Source organism: Boleophthalmus pectinirostris, unplaced genomic scaffold (assembly GCF_026225935.1).
Source record: "Boleophthalmus pectinirostris isolate CB_2022bp ecotype Guang Dong unplaced genomic scaffold, ASM2622593v1 HiC_scaffold_9, whole genome shotgun sequence".
Taxonomy (NCBI): domain Eukaryota; kingdom Metazoa; phylum Chordata; class Actinopteri; order Gobiiformes; family Gobiidae; genus Boleophthalmus; species Boleophthalmus pectinirostris.
In genome coordinates this window covers 2,499,147-2,522,198 of record NW_026571541.1, presented here as the reverse complement: position 1 = coordinate 2,522,198, position 23,052 = coordinate 2,499,147, and the positions used below count along the sequence as shown (strand labels likewise).

The window sequence follows — 23,052 nt, the reverse complement described above, 5'->3', positions numbered from 1 at the left end:
ATTCCATTTCCTGTGTTTTGAATAACTTGACTTTTCCTCCCTTTAAAATAATTTTTGTTTTAAATTGTTAGTTGCTATGGCAACAGTCTTTTCATTATTCTGAAACCCATGGATAGTTCATAGTCAGTTCCATCTTTAGTATTGATACTGACATTATATATTTGTAACACATTATCATTTTCATCCAACTGTCACGGTGCTTTCATGTATTGTTTTTACTGCCTATATAGTGGTTAATAATAAAATATGCATTCATAATTATAGGTTTATTCATTGGCACAATTCATCAGTCAAACAGAATAAAAACAAACATATTCCAGACAACAATTAAACATAATCTTTATTTCTTTGATTGCACACTTTTAATGTCTGTGAAAACACATCTCTATAATAGAATAAAGCAGTGTTATAGATACTCTTCAGAATCCATCTGTACAAACCCCTGTGCCCATTCCCATGTGTTACAACTCCAGAATTTCATCATTTTGGTACTGCTAAGGAACTACATGGTACAGCTAATTAGTAAAAAATAGTATAAACATGTTGTAGGGATGGAAGTCACTGAGCACAAAATGCACACACCATCTCCACAGTGAATCGTCCATATGTAGAGTATGACAGCAGATCAGACTTGTATACAACAGTTAGTGCAGTAACACGTGTGCTGTGTACACACAGACATGACGGGCCCCACACACATGGGCCCGAGTCCCCGGCCCCAAACAGAAACGCTCCTAGGGCCTGTTCTGTAACACACAAACTTAATTCCATGTGGCACTACAACAGTTTAAAGGAGACATATGATGCTTCATTTGAATCTCTCCTGTTTGCTAAAATGGTTAAACAAAGTATAGTAGTTGTGTTTTGTATTATTTTAATATACATTAAATAACTATACAATTGGAAAAAGTAAAGTGCTTAAAAATAAACCAGTAAATCAGACAGTTGTATCCCCAAATTAGCATATATATATATATATATATATATATATATATATATATATATATATATATATATATATAATATTTCTATAATATATATATATTAAATTTCTTAAATATGGATTGGTTATACCACCATCGTCTTATCAAAAGTGAGTGCTGATTTAAGTATATGTAGTCAATTGAAAATGAACTTGGTGAATCATCATTTACAGCAGGTTGGATACCCTCTGCTGGCATAGACATACTGGCAGCCCAGCTATTAGCAACATTATGCTAAGACATGAGTCTCCAGACAATGGATACCTGGAATATTTCACTGCTCTGATAAAAAAAAAAAAAAAAAAAAGCCCTGGAATGCCGCTGAAACTCATAATACCTATTTGGAATATACACAGCTGGGAATATGAATTGAACTGACTTATTACAACAATGCTACTCACCACAGACAGTGGATCAAAGAGTTGAACCAAGTAAACACGCGATCCATCTGACAATATTCTGTTATTTGACACATCAGAGACATGTACAGCATGTTTAAGAACATGTAGGAACATGTTTAACCTACAGTTCAGCATTAGCCATGTTTACAAGTTTACATAGTTCATTCTCTGAGGCCAGAATTTGGAACGTTCCAGTGGGTAATATCCCAGTTACCAGTGGCCTGGAATGCATTAGTCAAGGCCATTTAAGGTGTAATCAAAACAATAAAAAACTAACTAAGAATACATTTGTGATTAAAAAATATACTGTAACATGGATGGTTTAGCTTAATGTCTCCTTTAAAATCACAGAAGACACACACACAGAGTTTTCAGTGGTGTCAAGACTGGGCATAGCCATGGTGTTTGGGGCCCTTGTGTTTGCGGCCCCTTGGTCTGCCTGTCCTCCCTGTGCTGTGGCCCTGCTCCTCCTCACCAGGGGCCAGGCGCTGGGCTCTCTTTCTCAGAGGCCCCTCCTCCTCCTCCTCTGACGTGTCGGGGTCGGTGGGGGGACAGTGCCGGGACCTCTGCCGATGCCTTCTCTTCTTCCGGTGCCTGGCCTGGGGTCTCTTCCGTCTGCTCTCCTCCTCCTCACCACAGTCCTCCTCTGAGTCTCTGGAGAGTACAGAGACTGACACAACAAGAGGAGGGGACCTTATTACTCAAATTAAGACGAAATCAACCTTTGACTAGAAGACAAACCTTTAGAAAGATTTGCCATTAAAGACACTGGCTGCCAATGAAAAGATCTGATTTTCCAAGTACCACAATATCTACAACAGGACTATTCCAGATTTAAACCAGGGCTAAACTAAGACATGTCTAAAACAAGGGCAAAAAGAACCCTTAAGCTAAAGAGATCAGCTGATACTCCATTAGTTTCAGTAGTTTTCAGTATAAATACTAAAACTAGTATCAAATGAGATACTCATTTGAGCAGGTACTGATCCTAAAAAAGTCCCATTCACAGGACAGAAATGGACCTTTCCTGAGTAGCTTTAGAATGATCTGTACGACCAAGAGACAGAATTATCTTAAACTGAGGGATGACATAGATATATGGACAGATGGGAATATAAAAGAAAGTACTAACATTTAATGCTGGTACTTTCTATTGTGTAAAGAATTATCATGTATAGGAATTGACATGAAATCGAGTTTGAAATTTTTGCATTGTGACATCACTAATTAGTTCACATAATCAAAATCTGTGATTTTAGTCATAGATTCAGAAATTGCTTAAGTTTTTTCAACAATGTTTTGTCATATAAAAATATGATTCGGCATATTGGTTGATGAAAGACTGTAAGTGCATTGCAAACTGTCACTCTAATCCGACGTTTAGCATTTGCATCAAAAATGGGTGTGAGTGTGAGAGTGCTGCTGACCATCACTGTAGTCACTGGACACTGGCTCTGGGCGCCTCCTCACACTCTTGACAGCAGGAGGTGCTCCACTGTCTGAGCTAGAGTTCTCACAGTAGTTGACCTGCTGCTGCTGACCTCTGCGCAGAGCCCTCCTGGAGCTGTCCTCTCCACTGTCACTCCCACTGGAGCACCCTGCAACACAACAGGGAACGTTCACCCATACACTGCACTGTGGGCACAGCACTGGGCGCTGTGTCAGGACTCACAGACTTTTGCACTAGTATTGTTCCAAATTCATAACATAAAAGAGACAGACATAAATATTTATAATTATTTTTAAATAATTCTTCCCATAAAGACTTCCCCCCCTCACTCTCCCCTTTAGTCCTCAGGTTCTGTCCAGTTTAGGTCAGTTCTGTCTGAAACACGGTTGTGGCTGGAGTTTAGGTCAGTTCTGTCTGAAACACGGTTGTGGGTGGAGTTTAGGTGTTTAGTCCCACTTTAAGTGCAGAAATATCACTTTACGTACATGCTTTTAACACAATTACACTGTAAGTTTGTTTGTTTTATCATTTAAGTGTTACAATAGATCGGATACTATAGATTCTATATTCTTGTTTTATTATGATATTATTTTGAACATCTCGTAGCTTATCTACAGTATATAAGCCACGTGTTCTTGTAAAGGTTTAAATGTGAGATGAGGTGTTTTGGTGAGGAGCATACCCATGTGCTCCGGGCTGTCCAGCTCACGTGTCCTCTTCCTGGACTGTCCTCGAGACTTGGCCAGTCTCCTAACGGCCCTGTCCCCGCTCAGACTGTCCCCGCTCAGACTGTCCCCGCTGCACATCTCACTGTCCACTTCCTCCTCCTCCACCCCCCAGGCAGCCAGCTCCTCCTCTTCCTCCGAGCTGAAACACAACACATCATCTGCACTAGGACACAAGAGTGGACCATGTGAACTTCTATTGTTGATGGAAAAAACATGTACAAGTTCAATATTTTGACAGAGCTCTGAAATACTGGGAGAGTAAAGTCTGGTCTTGGGTTGCCAAAAATGGATTTCCAGATAGCAGTCACTAATAAACCTAGTATCAGAACTAGTTCCTCATTTGAAGTATTGAAATCATGCTATGTCTGAACTAGTATAATTTAAGTCTGTATTACACTTCTGTGGGTTTTAGCTGCTAGCATGTACAATATTTATAACACCATGTTACCTGTTATTGTTTTGAAAATACTATTTTCACTCAAAAAACATGAACATGAATGCTCCCCTCCCTTTGCTCTAAGGGTCACGAGAGCTCTTCACAACATAATTTTGATAATTAAACTACTGCACGTCGCATCAGGTTTGTCAAGATGCTGTGTAAAGTTTTCTATCATGTTTTTATATATTCATGGAGAAATGTTGTGTGGGAGCATGGGTGATGTAGGCTTGTGTTTGGAACAATGCACAGAATCTTACAGCCTATAGTAAGGAGGATACAAATAGGGCCCAGGAGAGTTCGTTAAAATACACAAACATGCATGGATGACCCAGAGGCGGACTCGTCCATCACCCTGGCTGAAGTCACTGAGGTGGTTGGCAAGCTCCTTGGTGGCAAGGCTCCAGGGGTGGACGAGATCCATCCTGAGTATCTTAAGTCTCTGGATGTTGTGGGGCTGTCTTGGCTGACATGCCTCTTCAGCATCGCGTGGCGGTCGGGGACAGTACCTCTGGACTGGCAAACCGGGGTGGTGGTCCCTCTGTATAAGAAGGGGGACTGGAGGGTGTGTTCCAATTACAGGGGAATCACACTCCTCAGCCTTCCCGGTAAGGTCTATGCCAGGGTACTGGAGAGGAGAATCCGCCCAATAGTTGAACCTCGGATTCAGGAGGAGCAGTGTGGTTTTCGTCCTGGCCGTGGAACACTGGACCAGCTCTACACTCTCCATCGGGTGCTAGAGGGTTCATGGGAGTTTGCCCAACCAGTCCACATGTGCTTTGTAGACTTGGAGAAGGCATTCGACCGTGTCCCTCGTGGTGTCCTGTGGGAGGTGCTCTGGGAGTATGGGGTCCGGGGCCCTTTGCTAAGGGCTGTCCGGTCCCTGTATGACCGGAGCAGGAGCTGTGTTCACATTGCCGGCAGTAAGTCAGACCTGTTCCCGGTGCATGTTGGACTCTGCCAGGGCTGCCCTTTGTCACCGGTTCTGTTCATTGTTTTTATGGACAGAATTTCTAGGCGCAGTCAGGGGTCGGAGGGGGTCCGGTTTGGGGACCACAGGATCTCATCTCTGCTGTTTGCAGATGATGTTGTCCTGTTGGCTTCATCGAACCAGGACCTGCAATGTGCACTGGGACGGTTTGCAGCCGAGTGTGAAGCGGCTGGGATGAAGATCAGCTCCTCCAAATCCGAGGCCATGGTTCTCGACCGGAAAAAGGTGGTTTGCCCTCTCTGGGTGGGTGGAGAGTCCCTGCCCCAAGTGGAAGAGTTCAAGTATCTCGGGGTCTTGTTCACGAGTGAGGGGAGGAAGGAGCGTGAGATTGACAGGCGGATCGGTGCAGCTTCAGCAGTGATGCGGTCGCTGTATCGGACCGTTGTGGTGAAGAGGAGCTGAGCCGAAAGGCAAAGCTCTCGATTTACCGGTCAGTCTTCCTTCCCACCCTCACCTATGGTCATGAGCTCTGGGTAATGACCGAAAGGATGAGATCGCGGATACAAGCGGCCGAAATGAGTTTCCTCCGCAGGGTGGCTGGGCGCTCCCTTAGAGATAGGGTGAGGAGCTCAGTCACACGGGAGGAGCTCGGAGTAGAGCCGCTGCTCCTTCACATTGAGAGAAGCCAGTTGAGATGGCTCGGGCATCTTTTCCAGATGCCTCCTGGACGCCTCCCTCGGGAGGTGTTCTGGACATGTTCCACTGGGAGGAGGCCCCGGGGAAGACCCAGGACACGCTGGAGGGACTATGTTTCTCAGCTGGCCTGGGAACGCCTTGGGGTTCCCCCAGAAGAGCTGGAGGAAGTGTGCGTGGAAAGGGAAGTCTGGGAGTCCCTGCTTAGACTGCTGCCTCCGCGACCCGGCCCCGGATAAGCGGAAGAAAATGGAATGGAATGGAATGCATGGATGACATCTAAAACCTCTTCAGGCATGTATTTGATGAAAAAAAAAAAAAAAGATTTTGCATAATTCCCCCTCTTTAATCAAAAGGCATTATAAAAATATATTATTTTGTCTTGAATGCTATTGTCAGAGCTGTTGTCTAAAAGTGCTTTTTTTTTTCTCCAAGAAGTACAGCAATACAATAGATTCAACAAAAATAATAATTGTTATATTACCATTTGACTAAACGGGGGTATTATGCAAAATAGATTTTTTTTCATGGATACATGCCTGAAGGGCTTTTAGATGTCATCCATGTATGTCTGCATATTTTAACAAACTCTCCTGGACCCTCCTTATGATTAGCTGTAAGATTCTGTACAAGGCTCCACCCACAACCCAGTACAACCCAGCCTGCATCACCCAAGCTCCCACATGACATGCTCCAGAAATTAATGTCAACTGAGATTATTGTTGACTTCACCCACATATACACCACCCGCCTCACCCCCATATACACCACCCACCTCACACACATATACACCACCCACCTCACACACATATACACCACCCACCACCCGCCTCACACACATATACACCACCCGCCTCACCCCCATATACACCACCCACCTCACACACATATACACCACCCACCACCCGCCTCACACACATATACACCACCCGCCTCACACACATATACACCACCCACCTCACCCACATATACACCACCCACCACCTGCCTCACACACATATACACCACCCGCCTCACACACATATACACCACCCGCCTCACCCCCCATATACACCACCCGCCTCACCCCCATATACACCACCCACCTCACACACATATACACACCCACCTCACACACATATACACCACCCACCTCACACACAATACACCACCCCCTCACACACATATACACACCCACCTCACACACATATACACCACCCACCTCACACACATATACACCACCCACCTCACCCACATATACACCACCCACCACCCACCTCAGACACATATACACCACCCACCTCACACACATATACACCACCCACCTCACACACATATACACCACCCACCACCCACCTCAGACACATATACACCACCCACCTCACACACATATACACCACCCACCACTCACACACATATACACCACCACACCACCTCACACACATACACACCACCCTACACACATATACCACCACCCGCCTCACACACATATACACCACCCACCTCACACACATATACACCACCCACCTCACACACATATACACCACCCGCCTCACCCCCCATATACACCACCCACCTCACACACATATACACCACCCGCCTCACCCACATATACACACCCACGCCTCACACACATATACACCACCCACCTCACACATATACACCACCCACCTCACCACCATATACACACCCGCACTCACACACATATACACCACCCCCGCCTCACCCCCCATATACACCACCCGCCTCACCCCATATACACCACCCGCCTCACCCCATATACACCACCCACCTCACACACATATACACCACCCACCTCACACACATATACACCACCCACCTCACACACATATACACCACCCGCCTCACCCACATATACACCACCCACCACCCACCTCAGACACATATACACCACCCACCTCACCCACATATACACCACCCACCTCACACACATATACACCACCCACCTCACACACATATACACCACCCACCTCACCCACATATACACCACCCGCCTCACCCCCATATACACCACCCGCCTCACCCCCATATACACCACCCGCCTCACACACATATACACACCACCCGCCTCACCCACATATACACCACCCGCCTCACACACATATACACCACCACCCGCCTCACACACATATACACCACCCGCCTCACCCACATATACACCACCCGCCTCACCCACATATACACCACCCGCCTCACCCACATATACACCACCCACCACCCGCCTCACACACATATACACCACCTGCCTCACACACACATATACACCACCCACCACCCGCCTCACACACATATACACCACACCCGCCTCACCCACATATACACCACCACCCGCCTCACCCACATATACACCACCCACCACCCACCTCACACACATATACACCACCCACCACCCGCCTCACCCACATATACACCACCCACCACCCGCCTCACACACATATACACCACCTGCCTCACACACACATATACACCACCCGCCTCACACACATATACACCACCTGCCTCACACACACATATACACCACCCACCACCCGCCTCACACACATATACACCACCTGCCTCACACACACATATACACCACCCACCACCCGCCTCACACACATATACACCACCTGCCTCACACACACATATACACCACCCACCACCCGCCTCACACACATATACACCACCCACCACCCGCCTCACACACATATACACACCACCTGCCTCACCCACATATACACCACCCACCTCAGACACATATACACCACCCGCCTCACCCACATATACACCACCCACCACCCGCCTCACACACATATACACCACCCACCTCACCCCCATATACACCACCCACCACCCGCCTCACACACATATACACCACCCGCCTCACCCACATATACACCACCCACCACCCACCTCAGACACATATACACCACCCGCCTCACCCACATATACACCACCCACCACCCGCCTCACACACATATACACCACCCACCTCACCCCCATATACACCACCCGCCTCACACACATATACACCACCCACCTCACACACATATACACCACCCACCTCACCCACATATACACCACCCGCCTCACCCCCATATACACCACCCGCCTCACACACATATACACCACCCACCTCACACACATATACACCACCCACCTCACACACATATACACCACCCACCACCCACCTCACACACATATACACCACCCACCTCACACACATATACACCACCCACCTCACCCACATATACACCACCCGCCTCACACACATATACACCACCCTCCTCACACACATATACACCACCCTCCTCACCCACATATACACCACCCTCCTCACACACATATACACCACCCTCCTCACACACATATACACCACCCGCCTCACCCACATATACACCACCCGCCTCACACACATATACACCACCCGCCTCACCCACATATACACCACCCACCACCCGCCTCACACCACATACACCACCTGCCTCACACACACATATACACCACCCACCACCCGCCTCACACACATATACACCACCCGCCTCACACCCACATATACACCACCCACCACCCGCCTCACACACATATACACCACCCGCTTCACACACATATACACCACCCGCCTCACACACATATACACCACCTGCCTCACCCACATATACACAACCCGCCTCACCCACATATACACCACCCACCACCCGCCTCACACACATATACACCACCTGCCTCACACACACATATACACCACCCACCACCCGCCTCACACACATATACACCACCACACCACCCGCCTCACACACATATACACCACCTGCCTCACCCACATATACACAACCCGCCTCACCCACATATACACCACCCACCACCCGCCTCACACACATATACACCACCTGTCTCACACACACATATACACCACCCACCACCCGCCTCACACACATATACACCACCCACCTCACAAGCAAGTCTATCACAATTGTGAATGGTGCAAGGACTTTTCCTTTAATCTTATTATTTTTTAATATAGAAGATTCAAAGTGACAACATGATTAAAATTAAAGCCGCCAGTGGCGTCAAACGGCCCTCGCCCACAAACGCCGCGCCCTGCAAACGCTGCGCCCTACAAACACCAAGCCCTGCAAACGCTGTGCCTCACACTAACCCTAATATCTGTAAACCCCAACCCCCCAAGTCTAACTCCTAGCCCAAGCCCAAACTCTAGGCCCAACCCTAAACTTAAACCTAACCCTAGTCATAGCTCTAACCCTAGCCCATATCCTAACCTTAACTCCTCATCTAATCCTGCCATTTATCTAAATTTCTGCATGTGTTTATTAAAAAAAATATATTAAAAAAAATCAAAGATGGCAGACTTCCGGTTTGGCCACCCAGGCCAACACATCATCCACCAGAAAATTTACATAGTGCACCTTTAAATGTTTTTAAATGTCTTTGCACCCCTGCTGTGTCAGAAATATATGTTTTGCTTCTAGTCAATCATAGAATGTAATTCACAAATTTGGTACAAATCCGATAATGTTGACTTTTCATGTGTATGGTAGGGGACGCTATAGTGTTCACTTTCCATATGCTTTATAGAGGATTATATTTAGGCCAAGATCATGCATTAGTGATTCAAATTTCAGCACAATCGGACTAAGCCTGTGCAAATGAGAGTGAATCTTGTTACTGAGAATTATCCAAAATTTTGATTGAAATTGCGAACAAATTTTCATATGTTCTTATGGAAATTCAACTTTTTGAATTTGAATTGAATTAAATATTCAAAAACATGATACAAAACTGTACACAACAACTTGACAAACCTGCTGTGATGAGCAGTAGCTTCATATGTGATGCATGCTGTGATAATGCTCTGAAGAGGGAGTGACTTAGCATGAAGAGCAAAGGGAAAGAAATAAATGGTGCATGTGTGTGTGTGGGGGCAGGTACCTGTGCTGGTGTGGGGGGTGGGGGGCTGTACCTGTGGCTGAGCAGGTACTCATCTTCCTCACTGTCCACTGCCGTGCTGTCACTCTCTAGGTCATTAAGTCGTCGTCTCCTCTTCTTCCTCACACGACCAGCGGGCCAGCGGACCGGCCTCTGGGGGTCCGGCCTCTGGGGGTCCGGCCTCTGGGGGTCACGTCTCTGGGGGTCACGTCTCTGGGGGTCAGGCCTGTGTGACAGCCCTGAGAGCCCGATCTCGTCTGACACCGAGCTTATGGCTCTGCTGCATCTTCCTGCAGCCAACAACACCACAAGGTTAAAAGGCACAACTTAAAGAGGGGATTTGGCTTCTAGGGAACAACACATAACATATTTAGACCACCACGTTATTCATTCTTTTATTGTATTTAAAATGCTATAGTTACTGGAAACAATGTATTAACAAGTTTTATAAGTTTCACTTTTGTTTTGGACAACCTGACTCCCCCTTCAGAGTGACATCATCCTGCTAACTTAACTACTGCACATCACATCAGGTTTATTAAGTTGTTGTGTAGTGTTGTGAATTGTATTGTGGGAGCATGAGTGATGTAGGTTTGTGGTCAGAACACTGCACAGGATCTTACAGAAATATAGTTCTGCGTCGACTCAACGAGCACTGCCGCGGTCGCCTTGTCACCGTCGATTTTTATTTATGGATCTGCATCGAGGTCTGTGCACCGTGAAGTAATTCACTGCCAAAACGCTAGGGGGCGACGATATATGTCCATTCATATATACAGTCTATGCGTGTAACCTGCAGACGTATAATCTCTGAAAAGTTCCATCTCCGACACGATAAAAGCACAGAACAGACTCATTATTACATTATCCTTCTGTCACAGAAAGAACACTTCACTGAGTCGTGTCCTTTTAAAGTCCGACAGAAGCTGACCGCGTCAGGACACAATAGCGATCTGTTTTTTGAGCGCTTAGTTTATGTAAGTTAGCCATGCAGTTTTAAGTTTTGTTTCTGTAAAACGTAAACACATATGCGCAAAGCTGCATACTGAAAGAAAGGAAAGCCGAGTACAGGAAATGTCTACAGAGGCCCAATCACAGCTCTTATCGTCTGCGTCGCTTCTCCTGCAGTCTGCGTCGTTTCGACGCGTAGTTAGAAAATTTCGGAGGTGCACGTCGGTCAACGCAGAGGCTCTGCGTAGGGGGTACGCGTCGATGCACTCGCTGCGTCGTGACGCAGACGATTTGACGCTGGACCGTAAATTGGCCTTCACTGTAAGAAAGATTCACATAGGGCCTCGGAGACATTGCAAACATTCATGAATGACATCTAAAACCTCTTCAGACAGGTTTTCGATGACAACACAACATTATAACTTGCTCTTTAAAGTGCATATCACAGGTTTTCATCATGATTTTATCATTTTATGAAATGATAGAATGGTCTATTTTCTAACTTTTTTCCACAAATAAACCACACCGGACTGTAAAGGAAATACAACAGTGTGATGGGTGAGTGGTTTTGTTTGTTTGTGGCGTTCACGGTGACTCTGGGCTTTGTTCAGTTGTGGCGTGTAAGGAGGGTGCTGTCTGGGACCAACGGATTGTCGGCGTGTTCGCAGTGACTCAGTTGTTCACTTGTGTCTAGAAGTGGCACATTGCACTCGCTTTTTTGGTTCATTCCTTCGTTCCGTTCCTCATCGGCGTGGAGTGATGAGTGTGTCTGTGGGTGTGTTTCGCTGTGCAGTCGCTGTCTGCTCCGTGTGTGTTTGCGTGTTCTGTGGGTGGTGCGGCTTTGTACTTTACTTAAGTCGTGCTGGGACACCTGAGTGGATTCGTGTATAGGGCGCTCTGGATTGTGGGGCGCACAGTCGTTTTTTGATGGGGTTGGAGGTTTAAGAGGCCACCCTATGGTCCAGAAAATACGGTACCACTCTCTATATCATCGCTCAACTCACCGCTCAGGTCTCTGTTGTCCTTAATGGCCTCATTTATGGCATCATCAAAGTCATCAAACCTACAAGACATCAGCACAAGAAGTCAGTATTAGCCACTATTAAAAAGACTGAGGTCTACTCCCATGCTAGACTGGACCGACGTGGTCTGGGCAGAAGTCCATCAACCCAGCAGTTCAGTTCCAGCTCTGAACACTGCATGCTACTGTTGTGTCCTTGGGCAAGAGACTTCACGCCCAAAGCCTACAGTTGGCAGGGAAACGAGATGTCAAAATAATTTGGTAATTGTAACCATTCAGGTCACAATGCAGCTGTTAGAAGTAAAATATCATAAACGCTCAAAATGCCCTGTTCCACCTCGCGATGTCATGTAGTGGAACTTTTCAAGTGAACAGCTCCTTTTATCTTTTGTTCAGTAGAGATTGGCAATATAAGGGCTGAAATGATCCAAATGATTCTAGTGAAGGTGTGTTGGGTTTACACACTTGTGGTGAGGTGATTTCACTGTTGTATGTTCACTGTGCCAATCATTTTGAATAATTGTAAAACTGTGGATTATGGATATTGTGACATCCCTAATGGCAGTGGATGCTTACCAGCACCCAGTGCGGAGAAGGAATGACAAAAGCATGAAATCATAAAGTCTCTGAGTGTCTGAGTAAGATGCTCAGAGACTGGGTGGAATAGGGCCACCTGTAGCTGATGAGCTTCCTGGTTCTGGTGGAACGTCTCCCCAGGCGACTCCTCCGGGCGTCCTTCTTCTTTATGTTCTTCTCTTCCACTTTGTGTTCCTCCTACAAACACACAGAAGCATGTCACTCAACATAAAGCAAAGCAGAAAAGTGCTCATTCAGTGACCAGACTATTGACAATTTGCAGCTGATGTCATAAAAGGTCCCAGGGGATGTAAAGCTATAGGCACTGCTTTCTCTGAGGCTTTGTTAGACTTTGATCTGAGCTTTATTTGAACACAATCTGACCACAAAGCTGAGCTGATTTGTGTGGTTAAACATGTTAAATTACAGTGTACAGGGGGGAGCAGGTGAACACAACAGAAAAGGCCTTGTTCTTACTCTGCTCTGGTGATTCAGTTGGTGATGAAATGATTCATTCCCTCAAAATATTTCCTCTAGAAGGTCTTCTGCCACATTTGCTGCCACATAAAAAAGCCCGCTGCTTCTACAATGTCTATACCATAACTGGCTTCTTAGCCTGCCTCTTGCACAGTCTCCATAGATGCAGGAAAAACAAACAGCTCATTTCACATAATCCAGCAGTCCCTTACTTGTGTCCCGATAACTGAACAAGGTGCACTTCTTAGTTGGTTAAAATCCCATGATATGATGTTAAAAACTGAGCTAAAAAACTAAGTTTCAAAAACTTTGTGTATGAGCCATGTAGCCACAAAAACAGGTAACCGTAGGAATTAAATCCTAACAGGAATCTAATTCTAATCCTAAAATAATCCTAACTGTGGTAACAGTTGAACATTCCACCATACAGATACATGTAGAACACCTCCAGAGTGACGTCACTGCACAATGTCAATTGTTGTAGGCCAATGTGGTTGAAAGGAAAAAACAGGGATGTAAAAGCAGCTACTTATAAATACTCATGTTACTGTAATACTGTAGCAGAGTTTGCACTTTTTTGAGTACATTTTTAAACCTTTCCTTGTACTGAGTTACTGTGTACACACGTCTCAATCGCCTGCTCTGATTGACCATAGCTCGAAGAATATGCAGATTGTGGTTTTAAACTAATTAATTCAACAACCATTTAATTATCGAGTTTTATATATAAAAAAAGGCTGATCTAATGCAACAAAAATGTACTTTTTAGCTGTAGTTTTAACAGTACATTTTAATCTTATTTTTTACTACAAAAGTACACATTTTCAATACAATCCTCTGATTGGACAGAAGACATGTTTGACTGCTTGTCTACATTTTGGAGACCCATACGAGGCATCCTTTAGACATACACACATATGTACAGGTCTATGTGTCTCACCGGTATGATGTTCTCCAGACTGATGCCCACGTACACCAGGCGCTCCCTCCTGAACACACACACGGCTCAGGTCAGATATGAAGGAGCTACAGGAGTGGCTGGAGCTTTGGGTGAAGGCTTACCGTCGGTCAGCCAGCTCCTGCCTCTTCAGGGCACAGTCCAGAGTGGTCAGCTGCTCCTCCAGACGCTCACACAGCTGCTTCTGAGGAGAATACACACGTACTCAGTAGTCAGCTCCAAAGCTCCATCAGCTCCATGTGCGTTTTAAAAGACATTTTAACAATTGAAAGGCAAAGCTCCAGATTTTCCGCTCAATCTACGTTCCTACTCTCACCTATGGTAATGAGCTTTGGGTAATGACTGAAAGAGCAAGATCGTCGATACAAGCGGTCGAAATCTGTTTCCTCCGCAAGGTGGCTGGGTGCTCCCTTAGAGATAGGGTGAGGCTCAGTCACACAGGAGGAGCTTGGAGTAGAGCTGTTGCTCCTCCACGTTAAGAGCAGCCAGCTGAGGCTCAGGCATCTGTTCTAGATGCCTCCTGGACGCCTCCCTGGGGAGGTAATCTGGGCATGTTCCACCGGGAGGAGACCCCAGGAAAGACCCAGGACAGGCTGGACAGACTACATCTCTGGGCTGACTTGGGAACGCCTTGGGTTCCCCAGGAGGAGCAGGACGACGTGTGTATGGAGAGGGAAGTCTGGACCTACCAGCTCAGACTACTGTCCCCGCAACCCAGCTCCAGATAAAGTGGAAGAAAATGGATGGATGGATTTTAACAGCCTGATGGTTCATTTTAAAGCCCTTTTTAAAGACCATGCTATCACATAATGATCAGTGTGCATCCCACTAATGAAACTACTGCACATTGCATCCGGTTTGTCAAGTTGTGGTGTATTGTTTGGTTTCATGCTTCAGCACATTTATGAAAAATGGCCATGTGGGAGCATAGGTGATGAGGGTTTGTGCACGAAGCCTTGTACAGACTGATACTGTTAACCATAAGGAGGACTTGAATAGGACCCCGGTCTAGGTCATTAGAGGCAGGGATGACAGATAAAACTCCTTCAGCCATGTTTTTGATGAGGTAACAATGTTATAACATGGGACAAAGCTCCAAAAAGTTGATTTTGCATGATAATGCCATCTTTAAGCCAATCAGGATAAAGAGCTACCGGTAGTACAGAAAGAATATAGAACACATGGATACAATCTAGTTGCAACGTCAGACTCACATGTTGACAGGGAGGACAGAACCACTCTCCCTCTGGTACCAACATGAGTGGAGGGCGCAGACAGGCCGTGTGGTAGCCAACGTCACACGCGTCACACAGCAGGATCTGAGGAGCACACACACACACGTACACACACGTACGCACATGTACGCACATGTACGCGCATGTACGCGCATGTACGCGCATGTACGCACATGTACGCGCATGTACGCGCATGTACGCACATGTACGCACATGTACGCACATGTACGAGCATGTACAACTGAATTGAAGTCCCTATTTGAATGGATGCAATTAGCAAATCTTAAAGACTGCATTTTCTGAAGTACCATCATTTCCTTCACAAACAACAAAATCTTCTGTCTGATTCTGCATAAAACCACTAACCCTGTAGTTTAGATCTGTACAAACATTCTGAAATGTGACTCTTCAGCATTCAGTTTGTTCATAGTCTTTTTGTTAATGTAAGTGTTGAAAATGTGAACTTTGAACAGAATCCTATAATTAAAACATAAATCATAGATCTAATTGAAATGCTTGACTGAAAAATCACAATGTGATATCTTTCCAAAATAGGGCAGTCCTACTTTAGGCATTTATGTATTGTCGGTAAAATCACAGGTGTACCAGCTCAGGATGGTTGGCCAGTCCACAGTGTGTGCATGCGTCTGCCGTGCTGGACTCTGCCTCTCCCTCCTCCACCGGCTCCTCTGGCTGCTCCCTGTACTCCTCCTGGGGCTCCTGCTTCACTTTGGCTTTTTTGGACCACTTTGGACGCCCCTGAGAAAAAGACTTTGGGTTAGGGCTGGACTACTTTACATATTATAGTTTGTCTTTTTTTCCTTTCCGGTTTTCCTATTGATGTTGTTTTTATTTTATTTTATTTTGATGAAGTTTTTCATTTTACCTTTTGGTGGGACATGTACAGCAGTATGTTACCTAGCAACCATTTGTAAACAAGTTCCAAAACCTTATTTGATTTTTAATATTTGGCTTTTCAAGTACCACCAGATCTTCAGATCTTAACCTGAACTTTATCAAGCCTAAACATGGTCTAAAATTAATTCAACAGATTCCTGTAGTTAGCCTTACCCTCCGTCTCCTGGTCTGCACAGCACACCCTGGGGGATGGACTGGACTGGAACTCTGTCCCACAATCTTCCTCTGGCTCTCCACAGCCTTGGAGCTGGGCCTGAGATCACATTCAAACACTTTACTTCTTTACTGGTGATTCTCTTCAAACAAAACACTAACGCTCATCTATATACTTGAAGAGGTGCATTTGCAAGAAAAAGCTCATTGAAAACCGAAAAACTGCACAACAATTTGCCTTTGTCTGTGTATTTTAGTATTTCTATTGACTTATTTGTATTTATGCTGTATTTTATGAAATGTACTGATGTTGTGTTTTCTTTGTGCAGCACTTTGGAGACTTTGTGTTGGTCAAATGTTCTATATAAATAAGGAATCAACATTGAGCAAACCAAAACAAACATGTTGATGGAGGTAGGTGCAGAGGGAGGCACCTTGTGCATTTGTGGACAGGGAAGATTGTTTTTCTCTCAGTTGGATGTAACAAAAGTTAGATTTTTCGGTTTGTTCCACTGTTGTAATGCTTCAACCAATCACTCAAATATTAGTTGCAATGTTTAGTCTTTTCTCAAGCTGTTTCAGGTTGATAAACATGTAGAACTCAATTCCGGGTGCTGCACATACCTATCAGGTGAGACCCAGGTTATCTGACAAAGGCTATTTGCCACCTGCCAATCTGCCACCTGAGTGTGTGATGCAGTTTTTTATATTTTCATTTTGGATGCTGCGTCCTGTGTCAAACCCACCTGCAGATCCTGGCAGACCTCCTCAGCGGGGCCTCCCCCTCCCCTCCCTCGGGCTGCTGCTGCTTGGCACTTCTGGCACGCAGCTTGTTCTGGCGGTGCGGTGGGATTTTGATTTTGAGCCGGATGCCTTCTTTCTGAAGCTCAGATGAAGCTTCCTCCATAGGCGTGTCCGAGACTACAGAGCCATTGAGTTCCGCTTTGTCCTCCTTTTGGTCTGGAGTACTCTGTGTTCCTGCACCATCCTTCTCTAAAGTATCTGTACACTCGCTCCTGTCATCTTTCTCTACCATTAATTCTACATTCTCTTCCTCCTTAGAGAAATGAGGAGGCTCTGAGGACAGCACTGGAGCTTGGCAGTTGATTTTGACAGCATGTGTCTTCTGAACCAGCACAGACTCCCTCCTGGCCTCCCTTTGCTCCTGTGCGCACCGGTCAGTAGGCTGCTGAGACTGTCTCTCAGTCTCATGAAGGTTTCGGATGACGCCCACATGTTCTACGGGGGCCCCAGACTCTCTCGCATGGGGCATAGTGAGAGGAGCACTCCCATTGGTCAGCTCGGGCCCGGAGGAGCTTGGACAGTCTGTGGATTGGATGACAGAAGGGTTGACCACAATGATGCTGCACTTGCTGTTGTTGTTCAGGAGGAGGTTGCTATGATAGTCTTGAGACAGTTTGAGCTCTCTCTTCTTCAGGGGGATGGTGGCCTGCTGGCTGCTGCTCTTCACGGGGCCAGGATGTATCTCCGGTCTGAGCGCTCCGGGTGCTCTGAGGACGGACACGGTGTTCTGACTCAGAGTGGTCACTGCAGTGATGGTGCGCACATGATGATCAAACACAGGGGGCTTGCACTCGTTCGGCTTCTCTGTCTCTGCCAGCACAGGGCACGGCTGCTGGAGCTCTGTGCACACACACACAAACACACACTCACAGGTCAAGGGACAGGGCTATAGAGTTGTAAGTTGACTTAAGATACAGATTTGGACAACATTTTCTGACTCCTACTCTTACATCTAGTAATATATTGTAAGGTGTGAGTTAAGGTAGTGGTTACATTTTCCACTTTGAGTCTACAAGTGACAAAAATATGAAATTATTTGAACACTGATTTTTGTTTCTTGCACCGTTTCTTGCACCAGTTAAGAATAAATCACCATTAGAATTGTTATCAGTAAATGCATTATTAGATTAGAGGATGCATCTAGAAATAAAGATACAGTAGATCATGACTATGAAATTTGAAATGCACTCTCTCAATCAAGTGTAAATTATATAGTTGTTTAAATTTATGGTTTTAAAATACTACTTTTTGATTGTTAAATTAAATTGCATTTTGAGAAGCTCAGCAGTGCTGGGCCTGGTTAGTGCTTGAATGGGAGACCACTGGGAATTCCAGGTGCCACAGAGAGGCAGCAGTGGCTCTAGTGGACACTGTAATTGTAACACATAGGCAAAACATTTGAGTAAGTGATGGGTGGTGGGAGGAGCCGATGGTGCAGATTGTCTGTTTCGCTTCTGTCAGTCTGCCCCAGGGCACCTGGCACCTGTAACTGTTACTATGCGTACAGAACAAATGAATAATGCACACACTTGTAAACTTTGAGGGTTTTGAAAAGTGCTGTATCAGACTAATGCATTGGTATTATTATAAGAATCTCACTACACCAAACTGCTCTTATGCACTGAGCCTCACAAAGCTCACAATGTACTATAGGTGGTGTGAGAAGTACTGTGGAACAGAAGTACCTTTGGGAAATGGCTCTTGTTTGATGTAGTCACCTGGTTTTGTTTCTGAACTGCAGTGGTTCTTCTCTGTGGGAGGAAAGGAGGACAATGACATCACAACACACAAACAGTACGGAATCTTGTAGGTTCTGCAAACGCATAAGATGTTCACTTTTCTATAAAAATACATTTCTACATTAAAAAGAGCTCAGCAAATAGACATGTAGGTGTGAAGCCTACCCAAAGTGGCAGTGCAGTCATGGTGTGTCTGCTCTGGTTTTGTCTCCACCTGGGCCTTCAGGAGCTTCAGGGCATCCTCCAGATCCTTCCGAGACCTGTGTGTGGTAAAATATCACATGCCTGAGTCTGAAGATCTCTGCTGACTTTATCTAATAAACTGTGGAGTAGGGCAGCTACAGTTTTCAACCAAACTATTACTGTACTACTGTGGTATGGAAAAACAGTGAGGTACCAAAAATATATAGGTTTTTATGCCTGGTGGGTCCTGAGACAGGACTGTAGAAAGTTAGCAAGCATTCCCAAGAAATACATGATACTAGTTTTGCTCAGTAATATTTCTATGGAATTCTGATCATGTTTTATGGCTTTAGACAAAGATGAAAACAAGAAAAGACAGAAATACAACTATTCGAGTACAGGCACTATAAACCAGGCATGCCATAATTTAGGCCATTTAGGCTGGGCACCTTTCTGCACCAAGGAGGGGGCAGGATGTTGCATCTGTGTTCAGATGGTAACAGACCTGTCACAATAGTGCAATATATATGGCTAAAATAGACAATAAACGCTAATACTGACATTAATTTATGCCAATTACACAATAATACTAAAGCAGAATTATCCACAAAAATCTATTCTATAAGTGCACAATACAAAAAACACAAGCTGCTATAAATAAAAAGCAGAATCAAATACTTTTTAAGTTTAATAATAAATCATAGGAGGTATTTATTCAACTCAAATCTAATCCAATGCCAAAAAATAACCACAAATTCTCAACAAACTTAAACAAAAAAAAACAACAAATATTATAATATCCCATAAAATGATTATCTCATGTACCATACATGGGGCATCCATATTTGATATAATAATTATCATGACCTAGATTTTACATATCCTGCACTGAACGTATTGTGTTTTTACCACACTTGGACTTGTAAAGAGGAGGAATAGTGAATATATTAGGATGGTGCTCCTGAGGACATAGGAGGCCTAAAGGAAAGCCAAAGATAAAATCTGGCTGGCTGAAGAAAAGGTCTAAATGGGAGAACATACTTATCTCTAGCATGAAGAAGGCTGTGGAGAGTGTTTACCTGACCGTGGGTTACCTGACCATAAGTTACCTGACGATGCATCTCCAAGTGGAGCCGTCCAAGTCGTCCTGCTCCTCCGTGTACAGGCGGATGTTGTGCTCGTGGTCCAACTGCAGCCAGTACAGGTGGCCCTGGCGATCTCGACCAATTGGCTGCAATCTCATGCTCTCTGGCTCCTCCTCATTCACTGACATTTTCAACCTCAGATTGTCATCAAACTGGCACTCGCACAAGTACTGCAAAGGGGTATTAGAGAGGGGACAAGGTCAGAGCTGTGTGCTGAGAGGAGTACTAACTATGATTGTACACAAGCATTACAAAAGAGGTGCCAGATTATTGAAAATGTGATCAAACTAAAAAAAAAAAGACAGAAATCGTCAGTGTGATCTTTCAAACTGAGGTATATATTTTGAACAATGCACAGTTCTCAAACAAGACAATTGAAGAGGATATCAGATGGTTTCCTAAAATATTGTCTGATTAATGTCATTGAAAGAACCCACAATTTGAAAAATAAACATTTTGTCAAGATCATCCACCCCTAAGGAAACAAGTATCAACAGGTATGAGCACATTAAAGACTCTGTTACATTATTTTCACATCTGCTGTAATGTTTCCTCATTGCAAAAATACCTGGAATAGTGTTTTGTTTCATTCACATTGACCCTGTATATTTAGGCTGAGTTCTTCTCTCAAACTGAAAACATTCCTCATGCTGTCATTAAGTGGTAATACAGGAAATGTTACAGTGTGTTTTCAGCTCTGGATTTGCCTCACTTTCAAGTTACAGCTATTGTTTTAGCCTCATTGAAACTGCTTCACTCCACACCAGCAGATATTAGAGACTTTCTATCGATCTAATCCACGATTACTCAAGCATGTGTGAATGAAACAAACACTACTCCAGGTATGCTTTTGAGGAGATAACTGTATTATTACACAGCTAAAAGCTGAGTTTGTTTTGCACAATATAAAACTTTTAAAGCAAGAATAGGCCTATTTTTGTTGTGTATGTACAGCTGCAGTATGTTTGGGAACATACTTTGAGTATTCCAGACTTGCACTCCATGGTCATCTCCTGGTAGCCCCTTTGTTCTAGCTCCCACGCCCAGGTGCTGTTGAGCTCTTGGCAGAACTACAGAAAAGAAATGACCAAATACACCAGTAGGTTAAATGCATGTGCTGACTGAGCCCTGACAGTGCAGCCTGTACGATGTTCACACACACTAGAGGAGCAGACCAGGCTCACCTTTGCCAGGTTCTTCTCCCAGCGCTCAGCAGACACCATCTTACCCAGCTTCCTGAGCAGCTTCACGTGGAGCTCCACCAGGGGTCTGGGAACTGGGAGAGAAAACAGCCAACATCAAGACAATAATTCATGTTGTTTTGTAATACACATTTTATGTTATTGAAAATTCACATTTTTTTTACTGGCTTATTTTACAAGCTGGTCATTTATGAGAATTAACTAAAAAAAAAGCATGGCAAAAGAAAACTGAATTCTGTCAACTGCACAAAGGTTTTTTAAGAGGGAATACCTCTCGTCCAAGTAGCTTCTTCAGTTCTACTTTTAACCTTGAGCCTAACAGTGCCACATGATATTACTGAGGGCATTACAGAGCTGAAAAGATTATGCTATAAAAACAGAAACACATAGGTAACTATCATAGCCAGGGATGCCCACGTTTAATCCAAGGAGTTCAATGAGAGACAGAAAGTGAGAAGAGCTCGAGGCTAAAGGCCTAGGCCATCTCATCTCTCCATTCATTGTGCTTGTGAGGCAGTAGCGCAGGCCTACACCTGGACTCTTACGGCGCATCAAACAGCTGAACCTAAGGGTTGAGACATGGCAGCCTACGTGCTCTTTCACTTTGACAGAAGGTGGACAGAGTACTATTCGTTTTTAGAACTAGTCTCACTGAAAAGTACGATGGCTAATTTGTGTCTCCAGCCTGGAGAGTTCAGGCGTGTCGACAGCTAACTCCATCCGCTGCCTGTATGGGGGCCCCGCACGCACAGTCCCTCATCATCATCAGTGAAGATGAAGAGGTGATGCTGACCGGGGTAACGGTGGCCCTTCTAGGGTTTGTGTCGCAGCGTGTCCACAGCCTCTTGGCCCTAACAGCAATCACACCGCGCTCTAACCTGTCGATGTATCCCGCAAATATGTCTCCATTTGTGGGAAAGACATCTCAGGGAGGTCCAGCGCGGCTCCATACCGCTCGATAAAGGAGCAAACGACCGCAAAGCTTGGACAGAGCGAGGGACCGGAGCTGCTGAGCGCCGCCTCAGCAGCCATGTTTCCAGGCGGAGCGGAACAGGAGGGCCCGCTCATGGATGCGGCTGCGTGCACCAATCAGATGAATGGAGTCAGGATTCAGCAGTGCCAAATCCGCAGCATCATCAAGC

General features: G+C 45.2%; 1 protein-coding gene across 4 annotated transcripts; it reads right to left on the bottom strand.

The window, feature by feature from the left end:
- Positions 1-1,058: 1,058 nt before the first annotated feature.
- On the bottom strand, positions 1,059-22,950 carry rsf1a (remodeling and spacing factor 1a). Of its 4 annotated transcripts, none has more exons than XM_055147932.1 (18): positions 22,789-22,950; positions 21,893-21,984; positions 21,686-21,778; positions 20,673-20,878; positions 19,546-19,640; positions 19,327-19,392; positions 17,584-18,481; positions 16,838-16,937; positions 16,373-16,525; positions 15,746-15,850; positions 14,636-14,715; positions 14,514-14,562; positions 13,194-13,294; positions 12,504-12,562; positions 10,583-10,838; positions 3,517-3,701; positions 2,812-2,982; positions 1,059-2,054 (listed from the first exon to the last, which is right to left on the bottom strand). In XM_055147932.1, the coding sequence occupies exons 1-18, from the start codon at positions 22,940-22,942 to the stop codon at positions 1,765-1,767; spliced, it is 3,153 nt and encodes a 1,050-aa protein (XP_055003907.1). In that variant the 5' UTR covers positions 22,943-22,950; the 3' UTR covers positions 1,059-1,764. The 4 variants fall into 4 exon arrangements, 3 of the variants coding, with proteins under 3 accessions (XP_055003907.1, XP_055003908.1, XP_055003909.1); XM_055147933.1 differs by lacking the exon at positions 22,789-22,950 and adding an exon at positions 22,704-22,736; XM_055147934.1 differs by lacking the exon at positions 22,789-22,950 and adding an exon at positions 22,563-22,661.
- Between the last annotated feature and the right edge of the window lie 102 nt (positions 22,951-23,052).

Excerpts from the sequence above, each read along its gene's own strand:
- rsf1a (XM_055147932.1), bottom strand. The coding sequence starts at position 22,942 with ATGGCTGCTGAGGCGGCGCTCAGCAGCTCCGGTCCCTCGCTCTGTCCA. Across the intron at positions 15,851-16,372 it reads TGGCCAACCATCCTGAGCTG|ATCCTGCTGTGTGACGCGTG; the intron begins GTACACCTGTGA and ends TGTGCTCCTCAG. Across the intron at positions 14,716-15,745 it reads TCTGTCCTCCCTGTCAACAT|AAGCAGCTGTGTGAGCGTCT; the intron begins GTGAGTCTGACG and ends TATTCTCCTCAG.